Source organism: Salvelinus namaycush, chromosome 27 (genome assembly GCF_016432855.1).
Source record: "Salvelinus namaycush isolate Seneca chromosome 27, SaNama_1.0, whole genome shotgun sequence".
In the NCBI taxonomy this organism is placed as follows: domain Eukaryota; kingdom Metazoa; phylum Chordata; class Actinopteri; order Salmoniformes; family Salmonidae; genus Salvelinus; species Salvelinus namaycush.
In genome coordinates, this window is record NC_052333.1 from 37,502,332 (window position 1) to 37,522,291 (window position 19,960).

Sequence of the window (19,960 nt, forward strand, 5' to 3'; positions counted from 1 at the left end):
AGGTCAGTTTGTGAGAGGGTCCTGTGACGTGTTGCTGCATCTCCAGGCTAATCTCCTCCGACGGTCGTTTTGCAGTGTTGTGTCGTCGCCCGAAGCCGCGCAGAACCTCTGCTTCCCTGGCACTACCGCCACATGTGGGAACGTTTAAGTCCCTCCAGCCCCACCCCGGCAGGCAGACCCAGGCCCCAGTCACCTATGTCTGCCGGGTTCCTTTGCAGTTCAACCACGGGTTAGCCTACCGTAGCCATAACATGTGTAACGTACCGTGACACAGGGGAGGAAGAAAAAAAAAAAGAGGGGGAAATGCTGCTCGACTGAATTCAAGGAGGCAAAATATCAAGATGGTCCAGACTATAAGTGTTTATGCACGTCTCAGTCTTCCCAGGCAGTGGCCACCGTTGACCCAGAATAAGCAGCAGTCATTCTCCTCTTCCCTCTAGCCCACAGAGTCAGTTCCTCCCTGGGGTCTCTTAATTCATAGGGCCAGGGATCTCACCTCAGCCACTGCAGATCTTTCAAAAGGGACTGCCGGAGCGGTTCCACAGTATTTTTTTTTGCATGGCATTTCACCCCATGGCCAGTCCCCATCCACCGTCCGTTGTTACTGTTATTGGAGAGGGCATGACATTTAGCGTATACGCAGCACTCTTTCAATAGGTTCCCATAACGCAAGTCTTTATGAGGGCACAAGGTTAGAACTGGGAGACGATACGCTGGAAAACAGACGCTATGATCCCTGAATTGGAGCTGAGAGATAGGAGGTGAAGAGAGTGCAGGTACTGTAGCTACAGTGGAAGAAAAAGTGACCCTCGACAATGCAACAAGGCTCCTGAGTTGATGTTTTGTTTTGTCTTTCAGAGCATTCACTATGCACTATTTTCACCCTGTAATAAACCTTTATAAAAATAAAAAATGGGGGGGGGGTGTGAATGCCTTATTTAACGTTTTAAAGTATCTTAACCATATCTGAGCCATATAATAATACAATATCTGCAAAGTTCTAATTCTTCTGCACGTCCTTCCCTCAAACAGTGGGAAACAGTGGTGTGAAGCCTTCAGGGAGCTCTCTGTTATGGCCACACGTCGCTTACACACGCTCAAATTACGATCCTGCAAATCTTCAGGTACCACACTTCGACCCCTCCAGCCAGTGTGGTCCTCTGTCCGTTCTCGGATCGGTGTTCATGCACCTATAGACTGTTACTCAGATGGCCTAGCTACGGTATATCACTGAGGTCTGTGTAGCCATGTCTACATCTGAAGTCCTAATGTTTCAAAAATGACTGAGGATAAATTCATAAATCTCTCTCTCTCTCTCTCTCTCTTGCCTTGGCCTAAGCTGTATCTCTCTGGGTAAACTGCTCATTTGAGCATAAATGCTGTCCTACCCCTCTTCTCCTCCCTTTCTCCTCCTTTTCCCTCTATATTGCGGGGGCTCGCGTGGGATGAGGATGGTTTACATGCTGCTAGGAAGAGAGTGGATAAGAGGATCTGAGGGTTGTTATTAAAAAAGAAAAATCTATGTGTTTGTTCCTGCTGCCAACTAGAGGATCCTGGTGTGTACAGTGCCTTCAGAAAGTATTCACACCCCTTGAATTTTTCCACATTTAGTTGTGGTACAGCCTGAATTCAAATGGATTAAATTGCGATTTTGTGTCACTGGCCCACATACAATACCCCATAATGTCCAAGTGGAATTATGTTTTTAGAAATGTTGAGTCATTAAGTATTCAACCCCTTGTTATGGCAAGCATAAATAAGTTCAGGAGGGGAAAAAATACTTAACAAGTCACATAATAAGTTGCATGGACTCACTCTGTGTTCAATAATAGTGTTTAACATCATTTTTGAATGACTACCTCATCTCTGTACCCCACACATACGGTTCCTCAGTCGAGCAATACATTTCAAACACAGATTCAACCACAAAGACCAGGGAGGTTTTCCAATGCCTCGCAAAGAAGGGCACCTGTCGGTAAGAAAAGCAGACATTGAATATCCCTTTGAGCATGGTGAAGTTATTAATTACACTTTGGATGGTGTATAAATACACCCAGTCACTACAACGATACAGGTGTCCTTCCTAACTCAGTTGCCGGATATGAAGGAAACCACTCAGGGATTTCACCATGAGGCCAACGGTGACTTTATAGAGGGTAATGGCTGTGATAGAACACTGAGGATGGATCAACAACATTGTAGTTACTCCACAATACTAACCTAAATGACAGGGTGGAAAGAAGAAAGCCTGTACAGAATAAAAATATCCCAAACATACATCCTGTTTGCAATAAAGTAAAACTGCAAAAAATGTGACGAACAAATTAACTTTATGTCCTGAATACAAAGCATTATGTTTTGGACATATCCAACACAACACATCACTGAGTACCACTCTTCGTATTTTCAAGCATTGTGGTGGTGGCATCATGTTATGGATATGCTTGTCATCGGCAAGAACTAAGGAGTTTTTTAGGATGAAAATAAATGGAATAGAGCTAAGCAAAGGCAAAATCATAGGGGAAAACCTGGTTGTCTGCTTCCAGTTGACAGATAAATTCACCTTTCAGCAGGACAATAACCTAAAACACAAGGCCAGATATACACTGGAGTTGATTACCAAGATGACATTGAAGTGGAGTCAGTCAAAGTGTGAGAATAGCTGTTGGGATGTCCATTGGGTGACTAGTTGGCCAGAGAACCGAGCTCTCTGCCTGCCTGCCTGGCCTCAATGCCAGTTGATGTTGGCAGTCAGGTCTCCTCTGCTCTGCTCTGGGAGTGATGAGGAAGCCCAAACTACACCACTGAGATCAGAACATCTGAGCGTAACGGAGCAGATAACTGTGCTCTTAACAAGGTTAATAAAGGGCAATAGCTTTAAAGATTAGAGGTCAATGGCAAATAAGTACTGTGGACTTGCGAGCATAATAGTAGTGTGCTTTACTTTAAGACCTTAATTCAGACGTCCAAAGTGATCAATGAGTCCAGGGATGTGTACGCTCTCTTTGAGGAAGATGGTGGAGTTGTTTAGCCGTCCATAAATTCAGACTGAATTGGCAAAACTAGGAACTGACCGTTTGAGTTTCTTCTTGTGTAGATTCAGACGCTTGCCATCAACCCCTGAGCAACGGTGAACTACAGTGACTCCTTCCCCATAACTCTGCACCAGCGGAGGGCAACTTGCCTTTGCTAAGGGAAACACCACAAGGGGGCGCTAATGTAAACGCAACAAGCAGCATTGGCTAGTGTTTAATCATTCATTTGTCCATTTCACAATGAAATGTGATAGGGTGTTGATGTGTTCACATCCTCAATAATCACCTATTGCCATCTGTGTATTGAGAGCAGCGAAAGGCCCTTGGCGCACAGTACAACCTCGGGACTAGAAAAGCCTTGTGCGCAGCATGGCTCCCACGAGATTCAATTGTTCCACTAATGTCATTGTGAACGTCAATGTGGCTGGCCCTGCTCCCAATTCCTGCGATACAATGATTGCAATTCATCACGGGAATATTGAAACTGAGAGAGCTGTCTGATTTAAAGCCACGGGCAGCGTGAGTTATTTTGGCGCTGTTGAAGGGGGCCTGGTATTTCCATTGTTCGACATTGGCGTGACAGCGTGTTATTTATTTGTCCTCCCGTCTTGTCCTTCTGTCTCGGTGGCAGCGTTCGTTCTCACCTTGTTTATCGATTAGATCCCACCGCAGTCCTTTGAGAAGGCTCATTCTGTGGGCAGAACAATGCGCAGTCAGACTCCAGCCCCATTGTCTAATTGTTTAAGCTAGCATTGTCAGCTAGCAACGTGTCTAGACAAGGTTATTTACGCGATACTGCCTCACTAATAGGAGGTTAATATGACAGAATGAAAAAAATCTATTTAATTAAAATTAGCATAGCGCTGTGTGCTGTATGTGCAAGCTTGGTTGGCTACACTGCACCTACTCCTAAACACAAAAAAATAGCTGCTAACATAATGAGAGCCAAACCCCATATCATCCTGTGTCTCTTGGGGTGGTCTGTTAGTTTTGGTTGTAGCATTAGATTCCCTCGTAATTTGCTCTCTTACCGGAATGTCAGCTTATTTGGGAGCACCAGGTGCAAGTCAGTTGTGTGCTGAGTATCACAGATTCTTGATTGAATTTCCACTGATGTGCACCTGGAAGACCCTAGTCATTAGATTCCCATCTGATCCAACCCAATTGTACAGCTTCCCTTATTCCATTAAGCTATGTGTAAATCAATTGTGCTCAACTAGCCGCAACACAAAAACAGCAAAACAAGAATCCCCTATTCCCTTAGCTTGCCCCATTCCCCATTGAACAGAAGACCATAGGCAGGCACAGACAGAACGCCAAGCTTGTAGAATAGGTTCTGGAAGGCTATTGACACTGGCTCACTATTTGGGCTGAGAAGTATCCCAGTTTTAGAGTGCAGTAGTTACTACTTTGTACAGCAGATGGCACTGTTCTGCACACATAAGGACTCAAGATAACAGCCACTTCTATGTTCATCATGATCATATACACATAGCTGGTACGTATTCCTATAAGTCAGGAGTACTTTTTGACTTCCTTTTCCCCTCACAAGTGACTACCAAACCATGGTACGCTTATCACATATCAAGGCAACCACCAAAACAAGGTCATTAACAGTTTCATAGTAACACATACCTCTATATATATATTCAGGAGATGAATGATAAGTCACGTCATTCTCTCTCAGTGGCGATGTCCTTTCAGTTGATTCCAGTCCCTCCCCTGGTGCGTCCTCCTCAGCGAGATAACATCCGTGTTTGTCTGCTGCACCCTTGTGGTGTTTGGCTGGAAGGAACATCCCTCCTGTGCACCAGATAAGAGTGGACTACACCGCTGAGCTTAAACAGGCAGGCCAATTCGGATATCTTTGCCAGTATTGGTCTCGACCAGTCAGATCAGATCTTTTGCCAATAATTGGGCAAAAAGATCAGAATTGTGGAAACACAGCCAGTATCGAACAAATGCAGACTAATATATAGAGTAAAATTGACAGTGAACTATAAGTCTCTCACCTTACATTTTGAGTTGACACATAAACAAAGCAGGTTGGAACATCTGTGAATGCAAGGCCCAAAGGAGGGCGCCACACTCCCATTCTCTTTCTCTATTATCTAACACATATCAGCCAATTATTCTCAATCAAGACATCCTTTGTCTTGAGAGGCCTTGAGCTATTAGACATCTTGGCTCAAAACTCCTTGATGAAAAAGGAAACTTGCCTACAATGCTCGTGTCATTGGCAGTCTATGTCCCTAGGACAGCCATCAATTGGCCTTAATGAGAGTGAAGGGCCTGATTGGCCGGCATTGATTCCTTTCCCTGAAGCCGGCTTCTCTGCCTTTGATTATGACCACTTCACGCCCAGTCAGGCAGGTGCACTTTTCTATGGGGAATATCATTGATACTGTAAGTGTTAACTCCATTTCTGAGGCCTGTAATTATGGGAGGATGTGTTGGCTGGAGGTCACCTGACATGGCAGGTGGCAGACTTGGGACTCCCAAGTGGCACAGCGGTCTAAGACACTGCATCTCAGTGCTAGAGGTGTCACTACAGACAACCTGGTTTGAATCCAGACTGTATCACAACCGGCCGTGATTGGGAGTCCCATAGGGCGGCGCACAATTGGCCCAGCGTCGTCTGAGTTTGGCCGGTGTAGGCCGTCATTGTAAGTAAGAATGAGTTATTATCTGAGTTGCCTAGTTAAATAAAGGTTAAATGAAAATACAATAAAAAAATTAGATGGAAGTAATTTAGATGTAGGCAATGTATTTAATACTTCAATTGGACCCCACCGCATTGCACACAATTCTATATGGAATACTAGCATTGGGGCTAAGAGGCAGGTTTATTGGTATGGGAGGGGTTTTATTACAGGAGATGGGGTAGAGTTAGTAGTTGACAATATGGTATCTACACTAAAAAGAGTACCGTTTTTTAAAAATTGTAACAAAGACCATGTTTTGCGGTTACAAAGATTGAGACATTAGAGTCAAATAACGAGGCACATTCGTGATTTTTTCCCCCACATTTTTTTATTGAAAGCTTCATCAGAGAAAAAAAACAACTCATTAAAACCAAAGTTTAATCCTAACATCCACAGATGTACAGATATTTATCAAGGATCACACACACCGAGTGGCGTGCATAAGGCATGACCACATCGTCCTCTGCGCTGACCCAAAGAAAAGCAAAAATAGAAAAACAACAAAAAACAGAACTAAACAAAAAATATCTAAGAACCGCTTTGCTGTCCTAATAAATATTCCTCTTTTTTTATTTTATTGTATAATAATCCTGACGCTTAATGAAAGTTCTGGAGGTTTCTTCAGCAAATTTGGTTGGCCATTTCTAATGATAGTTACTCAATAGCGTTTGACGTCTCTGGGAGCCATTTCATTCTGAGGCAGGTGTGTGTTAGGTTAGCCAGTTGGCTGAGCTCCTGGGGATGTGTGGCCAATCGATGCCTCTCGTCAAAGGTGAACCGGAGCATCAATTAAAAAGCGTGGGCCACATTTGTTTTTTGGGGGGGGAGCAATTTCCCCACTGAATTACATGGTGGTAAGAGCTGAAAGAGTGTTGAGTTATATCGAGCCCGGAGCTCTCCTGTCACACTTCACTGCGGGAGGCCCAACTCCGAGGCACCGTCTGTCATAATACAGTCCAGTTGTGCACTGTATGGGGAATAGGGTGCCAATATAGGACACAGTATCCCCTATATAGAAATAGGGTCCATTTTGGACACAGGGCCAGTCTTCTCTAAACCACTGTCTAGTCACAATGGGGGAAATCACAAGAAGCCTATGACAATGGGGTATGACATTGAACAACTTGGAATGCCATTGTGGTGAATGTGTTCCTAGGACTTGATAGAAATATGGTAGATAGATATGACTGACTGGCTTGATATCTGGACGGAGGCAGTGAGACAGACACAGCATGGGACGGATTGGAGAAGTGGACGGTGTAAAGAAAAGGCAGTGAACTGAAGCAGCTCTGTTGCCCAGCCTGGATAGATACTGTAGACTGAAACTGAACACTACTGTTCTGATACCAAAGCCATAGGGGCGAATCCTAACTTCCACTAAAGTCAATGTTTAAGTTAGTGATGCATTGATGTCAATGGGAGAGAAAGTGAACGTTTGACTTACGTGGAAGTTGGCCCCATAGAGCCTAGGTAACTGAGACTCTATGATGGTAAGCAACGGAGAGCAGAGGTTTAGTCGCTCAGTGATAACCTCACTCTGATGAAGAGATAATGAGAAGACTAACAGACTGACTGAAACACTGTGTGTGTGTGTGTGTGTAATACTCAGAAATGTCTGGCAATAGTGTGTGTGTGCGTGTCAGCGGATGTAGAACATGCCTCCAATTAGTAACAGGTGGAGGTGCACAACACATCGCTTCGACAACTTCTGCCTGGCAACAGGAGCTAATGACCCTCTCTGGCTGGTTTGTTCTGACACACAGGCTAGCTAGCTAGATCTTTAACCGCAGCGAGAATCACTGTACATTTTTAATAGACATTTTACCAGGCCATTGTGCTACAACTAGCGTAGAATAAGAGAGGAGTTCAGTCAGTCTTGATACTGCCATTTCTAACGACGTAATGCCCTCATCGATATCGCTCTTACGCGATCGAGGGAAACCTCTCCTCACTTCAATGTTTTGTCTTTCTTGAATTTCAGGTAGCAATTTGGAGCGTATACGGCTCTGTTGTGTGCTTTTTTTTGGTCATTTCTATTTGTCGCCTAATTTCCCTTGTATGTCATTGCTATTGAATCTTAGACGGTGACAATATGTGTCGCGCGTTGATCTTTGTGATCAAAAGGTGAGTGCGGTCAGATCCCTACGGTTAATCAAAGGTTTCTTCCTTAGTCGGTCTCTTAAAGTAGCAGCTGTAAGAGTGGTCTGTGGTGTAGAGCGCATCGTTTCAGGTACGGTTTGAACACCATGGAGGTTGAGGAGCAAACGTCGACCCCGACCGACGGCCTAGCTTAAGATCTGGACACCTCATACTGTAGCAGCTAGCCTGCTCACGCGTGGCAGGAGGAAAAAAAACAAAAAAACAATGTTATTACCCAGAGAGACGTGCAGAAATGTAGACGGTTGTTGTCACTGGTGTGAAAAGGGTACAGACGTTTTGGGTTTGTTTGACTGTTGGAAATTGTAAAGTGGGTGACGTTGCGCATGTATCTTGAGATCTCAAAAGTTTTCTGTACTCGGTAAGTAAAAGCAAAAGACGAGGGGGAAGTGACAGGGTGGGTGGAAAGAGGAAAGAGAGAGGTGTTTGGGGACAGTGAGCAGCTGAGTAGCTCTGGTGTTGGTAGATTGGTACAGTAACATTTGATCATTGACTTGTCATTGGATGGAAGACATGTGGGTTGAATGTTTTACGGGACAACAGATTGTCTAACGGTTATATTTTCTCCAATTGCATTGCCTGTGTTACGGTGGCTATGATGGCAGCTCACTAATGTAGACTACGTAGTTCACGATGTGCCCGTTTTCTCTTGGTTGTGAAGAGCACAACCCAATGGAATGAGCCACTGTAGTAAATGAATGTTGATCAAAAAATAGCCAGTGCGTCACAGACCAATGGACACAAAGCAGGCACATGCCCAAGACAGCTTTCACTGCAGCACCTTAGAGTAGGTTATACATTTGTACCGGTATTTTCATTAGCACAGCTCCTTCAAAAATGTACGGGTTCCCTTATATAAGATAGCTTTTCCGTGTGCTTTTTTTCTATCCTGTAGATATTGGAATCATTTGGAAGCTTCGTTAAAAGGCACTCGATAAACAATTACATTGTTACAGACATTTCTGTGTGCGATGTCATCTTTCCCAGAACGCAATGCACAGCCTGCCTTTGAGTCACATGAGCTGCTGGATCTCAATACGTGCAATTGTTAACGAAAAAAAAGAACACCAAAAATCCCTTTGAGGGACACTGGAGCGGATCCCAATGCCCCGAGGGGAGACAAATTGGGCCCCGTCAAGGCTCATTGAGAATGTGACTAAAATTGGTTTTGTGGTTCAGCTCCTGCACTGTCCAATAAAGAGGGAAAACCTCACAGAGGAAGAGTAAGAGAAGAGAGAGACTGAAGCCTGGTCAGATTAGTGGCGCCTTTTTATGGCTCTAGCACCACCCCGAGCAGGCAGGCAGGGACACAGAGGAGGTTTCCGGAATGGAACCCTATTCTTAACATAGAGCCCTATTTTATGACCAGAGACCTATTTATTTAACGTTTATTTAACTAGGCAAGTCGGTTGAGAACAAATTCTTATTTACAATGACGGCCTGCCCCGGGCCAAACCCGGACGACGCTGGGACAATTGTGCGCCGCCCTATGGGACTCCCAATCATGGCCGGATGTGATATAGCCTGGATTCGAACCAGGGACTGTAGTGATGCCTTTTGCACTGAGATGCAGTGCCTGGTCAAAGGTAGTGCACTATATAGGGAATAAGGTCCCATTTCAGACACAGGGTAGTGTAATGGGGATAGAGACACACAGCGCTCCAGACACAGGGTAGTGTAATGGGGATAGAGACACACAGCGCTCCAGACACAGGGTAGTGTAATGGGGATAGAGACACACAGCGCTCCAGACACAGGGTAGTGTAATGGGGATAGACACACACAGCGCTCCAGACACAGGGTACTGTAATGGGGATAGAGACACACAGCGCTCCAGACACAGGGTAGTGTAATGGGGATAGCGTGCCTGCCATTCCACAGCCGCACGCCATTTATTACGCGACAAATCTCCAGAGATGAAATCATCCCCAAAAAATCTCAAATGGCAATGGATAGGGGTTTGATGGACGGCTGAAAAGGGGTGAGGCAGAGATGTTTACAGGCTATTGAGTCTAGAGGCTGAGAAGACAGGCTTTTTAGGCTTGGCTGAAAGGTTACTGTCAACATTATTGTTGTGCACTATTCTGTCTGGAAAATAGCCCCTTATAGGTCTGAGTACAGTAGTGTTTATCCAGCCCATAAATATGGATCTTCAAGAGTGATAATGTTTGCTAAAGCAGATAACACTACTGTATGCGTCCATGTGTTCGTTCTGTATGTTTGGAGTTCAGAGATATATTAAACACCGAAGCACACCAGAGGTTAACGTGTCAATGCTAACGTCTTGAATTTAAGTTCCTGTCCTCCTAAGTACATAGTGCCTGGGATAGCAGGACATGTTTTACGTCCACGCAGACAGAAATGTGCCGGAGAGTTTTATGTGTTGTCTGGATGACTGGAGAGAGAGGGGAAAAAATATGCAGGGTAACGTCGATGAGACTCCCGGGGAGGGGAGAAAATGTATCCGTTTCGTTCAGTTGTCATTGATTCAATGAGATAGAGAGACAGCGCCGAGGTAGAAACCAGTGAGCCGGCAAAGACAGAAGCGATGCATCAATGGCCGAGGAGCGAGCTGCAACATTCCCCAATATTTCCTATCGTGTATTGTTTATTTGTTGACCGGTGGAACGCCCCCATAGTTGGCGAAAGAGTGGAACACGACAGATGAGAGACGGAAAGACAATTTAAGTGGTAGAGAGGGACGTTAGGTCGAACTGCCACTAGTTGCATCATACGTTCAAATACCGTTTTGACGTCAGTGTGATAGGTTCGACAACCGTGGAAGGTAGCGTTAGCCAAAACATGTCATTGTAATGAAAGGAAAAGTACGGACTGGTTCGGCCATCAAGGTCAAATTTAAAAACAACAGCAACAACAACAATATCAACAATAACATCAACAACATCAACAAAACTGAAAAAGAAAACTCTGGATCAGAGTGTCACTTCATCTTTGGTATAAAAATGGCCATCCTTGGGCTGCATTTGATCCACAACTAGGAAAGACTACAGAAATTGTCAACAGTTTCTTCTATTGCTTTTGCACTGATTGGTTTAAACCGTAAGCTCCTACTCAATCTACGAAGTTTATCACTGCGCAAATTTTTTTTCTACCGTTTTATGTTTGTTTTAGATATTTTTTTCTTTCTTTTCTTTGTTCTTTTTTTTTATTTTTATAGTGTGACAAGCAAAGCGGGCTAAAAACACCATCAAGCTCATAAAAAAGGTCAAATGTAGCAGGTAAAAGCGCTAATGTCATCAACAGCGATTTTGCCATGTAAAATAATAATTATGATAATAAAAACAAGTTCAGCATTTGCAACAGACTGCATTTTCCACAACGCAGTGTCTTTTTGTCCCTCCTCATTGTGAAAAATCTCCTCAAAGCTTTTATCTTTTCCCACTCTTTTCCTCAGCAGACATTTACTTTTTTCTCTCTTAGATTTAGTAACCTCTGACATAATTATTTATCAAAGTTTTCTTCTAATGAAGAAAAAAAAAGAAAAAAACTCTTGTCTATTAAAACTGTACAGCTTATGTGATAGATTTTGTTTTTAATGTCTCTTAGCTCAACCCCTGCAGTATCATGTACCATCAAAGTGGTCCAAGAGACTGATTCAGATCGCTTTTTACTTTCAACGAGACGCCAGACTTTACTCTCTGTAAAAAGTCCTATGACGCCCTTAAAATTAAGGCCATGAAGATTCAAGAAAGAAAAACACTTATTTCGAATATATCTAGAAAACTCAAATTTAAACAAGAGAAGAAAAAAAAAAGTGAAAAGAAATCATAGCTTAATATCTAAGGAAGACAATCTCTGTGTATCTCAAACTTTGACTTCCCCTTTTCTAAATATAAAATAAAACTCATCCCCTACCTACCTGCGCATTCAACATTTCCCTATTTTTTTTATTTTATTTTTTTCAGTTGAGAAAGTCAAGCTGAAGCCCAGCCCACCAGGCAGGTTGCCAGACTAAACATTTTCAACTCTTTGCACTGTGCCCAGCGACCCCACCCTCCCTCCCTCCTCTCTCTCTCTCCCTCTCTCTCTGTAACTCTCTTAGGCCAGGTAGGAAATGAAAAAAAGTGTCTCTTTTTTGGTGCCTGGGCAATCTGGAAGCAATCTCTCTTCTCTCCACATTCTCAGTGCAGCCAACCCCCCCTGTCACAAGGCAACGCTGTCACAGGAATATTCTCCTCGTCCGTCGCTATCTAATGAGGAAGAGAAGAACCGCAGCGAGAGAGAATCAAAGGCAAGGTAATCATCATAATGCACACACACACTAAAAATGACAATAAAGGGATAGTTCACTCAAATGACAAAATGACATATTGGTTTCCATACCGTGTAGTGTAAACGGTCTACGGACACGCCATTTGAAAACAGTGTCCAGGTGAACAAAACCAAAGCACGGATTCTCGTCATACCCTGTCCATAGACTGCTTACAGAGTAAGGAAACATATCATTTGTAATTTGGGTAAACTATCCCTTTTAATTAGTCAACAGCCCAAAAAACTCAATGTAAAAGAACAAAACAGCAAATAGTCAGCTACGAGATGGCATAACAATAGACAATGACAGGTCTTAGTCATCGTAACCAAATAGACTCCAGAATCATTATCGGCAATAGGATGTGTTGTTGATGTGTACAGTGAGAAGATGGCAGCAATACTCACTTGGACTGGTATGAGTAAGCAACATGGTCGCTGGACCCGTCCACCTGGATCTGCTGCTGCTGCCCACTCACGTCATGCGACGAGGGGGCCACTGACTGAGGAGAGGCGTCCGTGACCACTCCCTACGGGGACAGGAAGTGGGAGTGAGGCAACAGGACGTGACATCATCCTCCATGTAACGCAATGTAACCGTCTAGTAGTGTATCGTATGACATCGCATTCTATGTATGTCTCTGCATAATCATGTACCAATCTGTTTAAATACATCTACACCTAATACCACAGTAGCCTTGACAAAACAAACTCTGCTTTGAAAGTCACACGGCTACATGTGAGAGGGTAAGGGTTTCATTACTGTAAGGTTCAACGTCCTAACCTCACTGAACGTCAGCCATCGTGGTCTCATCTCCATCACCTTAACAAGATGTCAAGGACGCTCTCAGCACCATGTTTGTACATCGTCCTCCGAGACACCCCTTGTCTACAGCTCATCTCAACACCATGTTTACACATCGTCCTCCGAGACACCCCTTGTCTACAGCTCATCTCAGCACCATGTTTGTACATCGTCCTCCGAGACACCCCTTGTCTACAGCTCATCTCAACACCATGTTTGTACATCGTCCTCCGAGACACCCCTTGTCTACAGCTCATCTCAGCACCATGTTTGTACATCGTCCTCCGAGACACCCCTTGTCTACAGCTCATCTCAACACCATGTTTGTACATCGTCCTCCGAGACACCCCTTGTCTACAGCTCATCTCAGCACCATGTTTGTACATCGTCCTCCGAGACACCCCTTGTCTACAGCTCATCTCAGCACCATGTTTGTACATCGTCCTCCGAGACACCCCTTGTCTACAGCTCATCTCAACACCATGTTTGTACATCGTCCTCCGAGACACCCCTTGTCTACAGCTCATCTCAACACCATGTTTACACATCGTCCTCCGAGACACCCCTTGTCTACAGCTCATCTCAACACCATGTTTACACATCGTCCTCCGAGACACCCCTTGTCTGCAGCTCATCTCAACACCATGTTTACACATCGTCCTCCGACACACCCCTTGTCTGCAGCTCATCTCAACACCATGTTTACACATCGTCCTCCGACACACCCCTTGTCTGCAGCTCATCTCAACACCATGTTTACACATCGTCCTCCGAGACACCCCTTGTCTGCAGCTCATCTCAACAGCGCTGATATATAGAAGCTCACTGATGGTGGCATCCACCATGTGCGGCATTGAGAACGGAATAGGTGAGAGAGACAACAAGAGGAACCCCTGGGCTAACGCTATGTCTCCGAGTCGCTCGTCTCTCTCTCTCTCCAGCCGGTGACTTTATGAAGGGTGGCTCTCTCCTGATTATCCTCTCCTCTGTGGAGCTGGGGGAGATGGATGGTGGTGTCAGGGCGTTGTCGGCTGGGCAGCCGCTCGCTAACCAGAAGCCTGGGGCTGAAGGATGTGTGTGTTGAGCACACGGGCCATCCGGGAGAGGGACAGCTCCGCCGGCAGTGTGTCTCAATTCAGCGCCTGTCATCTGATACAGGCTGATGCTCCATCTGAATAGGCCCGTCGCCGTCAGCCCTCCGGACAGCCTTCCACACTCATCATTTCTCAGCGTGTGCCCGCCTGCTCTGAGCTGCACGCTCAACAGGAGCAAGCCGCGGCAGCACGTGTGCTCGGCAGTTCTTACTGAGCGGACGCCGCAGTGTCACTGTGCGCGTTTGTGTCTATGTCTATCTGGGTGTGTGTGAGAGAGTGTGTATGCATTTCTGTCCTTAGGAGTGTACGTGTGTGTGTGCATCCAGTGTGTGCATGCATCTGTGTATGAGTGTGTGTCCATGTGTGTGTGTGTCCATGTCTGTGTCTGTGTGTGTGTTTTTTGGTTTTACTATCCTTGTGGGTACCAGAACCCCTCACAAGGATAGTAAAACAAGGAAAAATGGGGACATTTCACTTGTCCTCACAAGGAAAAAGGCTATTTTAGGCTTAGGGGTTAGGTTTAAGAGTTAGGGTTAGGTTTAAGGTTAGGGAGAATAGGATTTTGAATGGGCATAAATTGTTTGGTCCCCACAAGGATAGTAAAACTAATGTGTGTGTGTCTGTGGCTAACTTACTTCAACAGGGACGGCTGTCTGAGGCACAGGCGTGTACTGAGGAATGTAGGTCCCTTGCATAGGCGCCCCGGCAGCCGCAGCAGTCATGTACTGGAACACACACATCAACGTTCTGTCATTTCTAACTTCAACAACAATCAATAGGTCACAGGAAACAATATGTTAGTTCATTATTAGCAATCACGTCAAACTGTTGTGATCCAAGTGATTGAACATTACGGTTAAAACAACATCCCACCACATATTCAATTTGCATGGGATCCACTCTGCAGGTCAAACACACCAGTTACTAATCTGCCCATCTACACTGAGTGTACAAAACATTAGGAACACCTTTCCATGACATAGACTGACCAGGTGAATCCAGGTGAAAGCTACGATCCCTTATTGATGTCACTTGTTAAATCCTCTTCAATCAGTGTAGATGAAGGGGAGGAGACAGCACTGTCGCCAGAACACTTCATTGCTCTACCATAATCTGCCTCCAACATTGTTTTAGAGAATTTGGCAGTACGTCCAACCGGCCTCACAGACCACGTGTAACCACGCCAGCCCAGGACCGCCACATCCTGCTTCTTCAGCTGCGGGCTCGTCTGAGACCAGCCACCCGGACAGCTGATGAAACTGAGGAGTATTTCTGTCTGTAATACAGCCCTATTTTGGGGAAGAACTCATTCTGCATGGCTGCGCCCCTGTCTAGTCATGTGAAATCCATAGATTAGGGCCTAATGAATTTATTTCAATTGTCTGATTTCCTTATATGAACTGTAACTCAGAAAAATCAATGAAATTGTTGCATGTTGCGTTTTATATTTTTGTTCAGTTTATATGGTCTTGTAATTCCCTTTCCGTCCTTGCTGTGAGGCAGACGTGTGTTTTTAACATAGCTGTCTGACTATGGGAGGCTAGTGCTGGTCCTGAACTTCACAGAGAGGAAAATGCCCCCTCCTAAGAGAGAGAGCGGAAACAGAGCACTCAGATCACCCTGAGCTGCTTCGGTGGCTGTGTGTGTCCTCCGCAAGTGTGTGTGTTTTGGTGTGTGCGTAAGTGTGTGTGCATGGCCTATATTTCATACCAGGTCTTTTAACAGAGCTGCAGAATAGCCATTTTACAGACACGCTACTCCCGAGTGGCGCAGCGGTCTAAGGCACTGCATCTCAGTGCAAGAGGTGTCACTACAGTCCCTGGTTCGAATCCAGGCTGTATCACATCCGGCCGCGATTGGGAGTCCCATAGGGCGGCCCAGTGTCGTCCGGGTTTGGCCCGGGGTAGGCCGTGATTGTAAATAAGTATTTGTTTCTTAACTGACTTGCCTAGTTAAATAAATGTATGCTTTTTCATCAGCACATGCTTGTGCGTAGAATGTCTACATAATGTGTAGAACAGTCTATGCCCTCCCCTCACCAGTGTACAATATATGTGTGTTCGTGTGTGAGAGAGGCTTTCAGCTATAACGCCTGATAAGCCCTGATAATAAAAACCCAGCTGGGTTGCCTCTCCTCTTCCTGCTGGTTTCCCTTTTTTTAACAAGAAAAGGAAGGACGATCCTTTCTCCCTCCTTTCCCTCGTTTCCCTGCCTCCCCTCCCAGTAATGAAAAGTGTGGCGGTGGCCCATTCTCTTGGCCTGGCGCCCGACGCTTGTGGAGTGTCATTACCGGCATTGGCGCTAATGGATCGGGTACGGCTCCGCCGCACAGCACTAATGAGAGGAGCTAAAGGCCATGGACATGGGTGATTAACTTACCCCCCCCCTTCTCTCCCTGCTGCGGAGGGCCACCAACACCCTGGGAGGATGGGTGGGGAGGGAGATGGTAGGGGAGGAAGGTGAGGGAGTTGTCACACTTCGGATGGGGTGAGGTGGCATGTCTGACTTCCTGACTTTGCAACGCTCTCTTTTGGTTCTCCCTCTCTCTCACTCTCCGTCTCTCTCACTCTCCGTCTCTCTCACGCCCACTCTTCCTGTATCGCCCTCGTTCTCGTTCTCCTTCCCTTTCAGCCCACAATCCGCTAGGAGAGTGCTAGAGAAATTCACGCTGTGACCTTCTCTGCTCTGGCCAACGGCGCCCGTTGCATACCAATTCCTCGGCACCTTCCATTAGCTTACTCTGCTAACTCACCTGTGTCGAGGGCATGAAAGCAAATGGAGGGGAGCGGAACTTAATTAGTGATATCAATAACCGGTGTGTCAAAAGAGAGACATTTTGAAATGTTATATCTCTCCGTGGATTGAAAAGGAAGGGACTTCTTCAGCTTCTCTGACCCTGTGTGTTATTCCATTTACATGACCATGACTTTACTGTCACCGGGGAACTGACGTGTCAGGAAGTTGACAGCTGACATCATACGTAATATTATTTAGAATGACTGGCTTAAATGAGCAAGATCATTTTGGACAGTGTTGTCGGGCAATACCCTGTTTCAGCCAAATGAAGCTCCTTAAATACATTAGGAACACCTTCCTAATATTGAGTTGACTCCAGTGTTCACACAGTTGTGTCAAGTTGGCTGGATGTCTGGGTGGTGGACCATTCTTGATACACACGGGAAACTGTTGAGTGTGAAACCCAGCAGCATTGAAGTTCTTGACACACTCAAACTGGTGCCCCTGGCACCTACTACCGTACCCCGTTCAAAGGCACTTCAATCTTTTGTCTTGCCCATTCACCCACTGAATGACACACATGCACAATCCATGTCTCAATTGTCTCAAGGCTTAAAAACCCTTCTTTAACTTGTCTCCTCCCCTTCATCTACACTGATTGAAGTGGATTTAACAGGTGACACCAATAAGGGATCGTATCTTTCACCTGGTCAGTCTATGTCATGGAAAGAGCAGGTGTTCTTAATGTTTTGTACACTCAGTGTATATGGGGGAATTGTACACACATGTGGTACACGAACGTGTGCACACAAGCACACACGCACACCAAGCCTCGAGCAGATGGCATGTGTTTGATGAGCGCGAGGCGGCCTCAGTGTGGGTCCTTAATGAGGCTGGTGTGAGTGGACTTCTTAAGGTCCCTCTCTCTGTACTGTCCACACAGCCAAGAGCACCAGCGGGGTGCAGGAAAGACCCTCTCTATCTGCCTGTCTGTCTACAGAACATATCGGGCACCAACTCGTGGCATCAGAATGGATCCTAATGAGTTCCACTTTAGAGATAGTCACAAGACGTTCCTCTTCCTCTGCAGGGCATCACTAGCCTGGTGGAACCAGCCTGATTGGTCAACAGAGCATTCTATTCCACTTCACATATTACCCTGGGCTTAATCCAATAGACAGGCATTTGGACGCAGAGAGAGAGAGAAGCATGTGGACATCCGTCAGAAATGGACATGTCATTGAAGAAGGCATGCTATTGAAACGTCTTGCCGTGTTCCCAGAACACCATGTGAGGCCCTTTGAGACCAGGTGAAAAATGATCCACATAGACTTAGAATTACTAGAACGGGAATCCGTTTCTATGCTTATTTACATTTATTCAGAGCGACTTGAGTGCATTCATCTTAAGACAGCTAGGCGAGACAATCACATCTCAGTCATGGTAAGTAAGCTGCTATCAGCAGAATCGGTGCTAGTAAGAAAAGGAACTCCCAGCTGTGTGGAGGATTGGTACTAGCAGCAACCTATCTGGTTTTCCAGTCTGATCCAGTGTTAACCTGTAGGAGTGGGAGCGTTAGATCCTATTGCCCGCAGGAACATGGCTGCTCCCAGGGAGAATAAAGGGACAACGTGACACGCTAATAGGCAGAGTTGTAAAGAAAAAGCCATCTCTCAGACTGGCCAATAAGAAGAAAAGATTAAGATGGGCAAAAGAACACAGACACTGGACAGAGGAACTCTGCCTAGAAGGCCAGCATCCCGGAGTCGCCTCTTCACTGTTGATGTTGAGACTGGTGTTTTGCGGGTACTATTTAATGAAGCTGCCAGTTGAGGACTTGTGAGGCGTCTGTTTCTCAAACTAGACACTCTAATGTACTTGTCCTCTTGCTCAGTTGTGCACCGGGGCCTCCCACTCCTCTTTCTATTCTGGTTAGAGACCGTTTGTGTTGTTCTGTGAAGGGAGTAGTACACAGCGTTCTATTAGATCTTAAGTTTCTTGGCAATTTCTCACATGGAATAGCCTTCATTTCTCAGAACAAGAACAGACTGACGAGTTTCAGAAGAAAGTTATTTGTTTCTGGCCATTTTGAGCCTGTAATCGAACCCACAAATGCTGATGCTCCAGATACTCAACTAGTCTAAAGAAGGCCAGTTTTATTGCTTCTTTAATCAGGACAACAGTTGTCAGCTGTGCTAACATAATTGAAAAAAGGGTTTTATAATGATCAATTGGCCTTTTAAAATGATAAACTTGGATTAGCTAACACAACGTGCCATTGGAATACAGGAGTGATGGTTGCTGATAATGGGCCTCTGTACGCCTATGTACAGTTGTGGACAAAAGTTTTGAGAATGACACAAATATACATTTTCACAAAGTCTGCTGCCTCAGTTGGTATGATGGCAATTTGCATTATACTCCAGAATGTTAAGAAGAGTAATCAGAGGAATTGCAATTATTTGCCATGCAAATGAACTGATTCCCCAAAAAACATTTCCAATGCATTTCAGCCCTGCCACAAAAGGACCAGCTGACATCATGTCAGTGATTCTCTCATTAACACAGGTGTGAGTGTTGACGAGGACAAGGCTGGAGATTACTCTGTCATGCTGATTGAGTTCGAATAACAGACTGGAAGCTTCAAAAGGAGGGTGGTGCTTGGAATCATTGTTCTTCCTCTGTCAACCATGGGTACCTAAAAGGAAACACGTGCCGTCATCATTGCTTTGCACAAAAAGGGCTTCACAGGCAAGGATATTGCTGCCAGTAAGATTGCACCTAAATCAACCATTTATCGGATCATCAAGAACTTCAAGGAGAGTGGTTCAATTGTTGTGAAGAAGGCTTCGGGCCGCCCAAGAATGTCCAGCAAGCGCCAGGACCGTCTCCTAAAGTTGATTCAGCTGCAGAATCGGGGCACCTCCAGTACAGAGCTTGCTCAGGAATGGCAGCAGGCAGGTGTGAGTGCATCTGCACACACAGTGAGGCGAAGACTTTAAGGATGGCCTGGTGTCAAGAAGGGCAGCAAAGAAGCCACTTCTCTCCAGGAAAAACACCAGGAACAGACTGATATTCTGCAAAAGGTACAGGGATTGGACTGCTGAGGACTGGGGTAAAGTAATTTTCTCTGATGGATCCCCTTTCCGATTGTTTGGG

The 19,960-nt window shown here is 45.3% G+C and overlaps 1 protein-coding gene across 1 annotated transcript in view; it reads right to left on the reverse strand.

Annotated features, from left to right (window-relative positions):
• Nucleotides 1-12,570: 12,570 nt before the first annotated feature.
• Nucleotides 12,571-19,960, reverse strand: part of LOC120022862 (RNA-binding motif, single-stranded-interacting protein 3-like) — a 195,614-nt gene continuing 188,224 nt past the window's right edge. The window contains exons 11-12 of the mRNA XM_038966907.1: nt 14,701-14,790; nt 12,571-12,696 (exon numbers count right to left, since the gene is read on the reverse strand). Of these exons, the coding sequence (XP_038822835.1) occupies nt 12,571-12,696; nt 14,701-14,790 (216 nt within the window). The remainder of the gene's footprint in view (nt 12,697-14,700; nt 14,791-19,960) is intronic.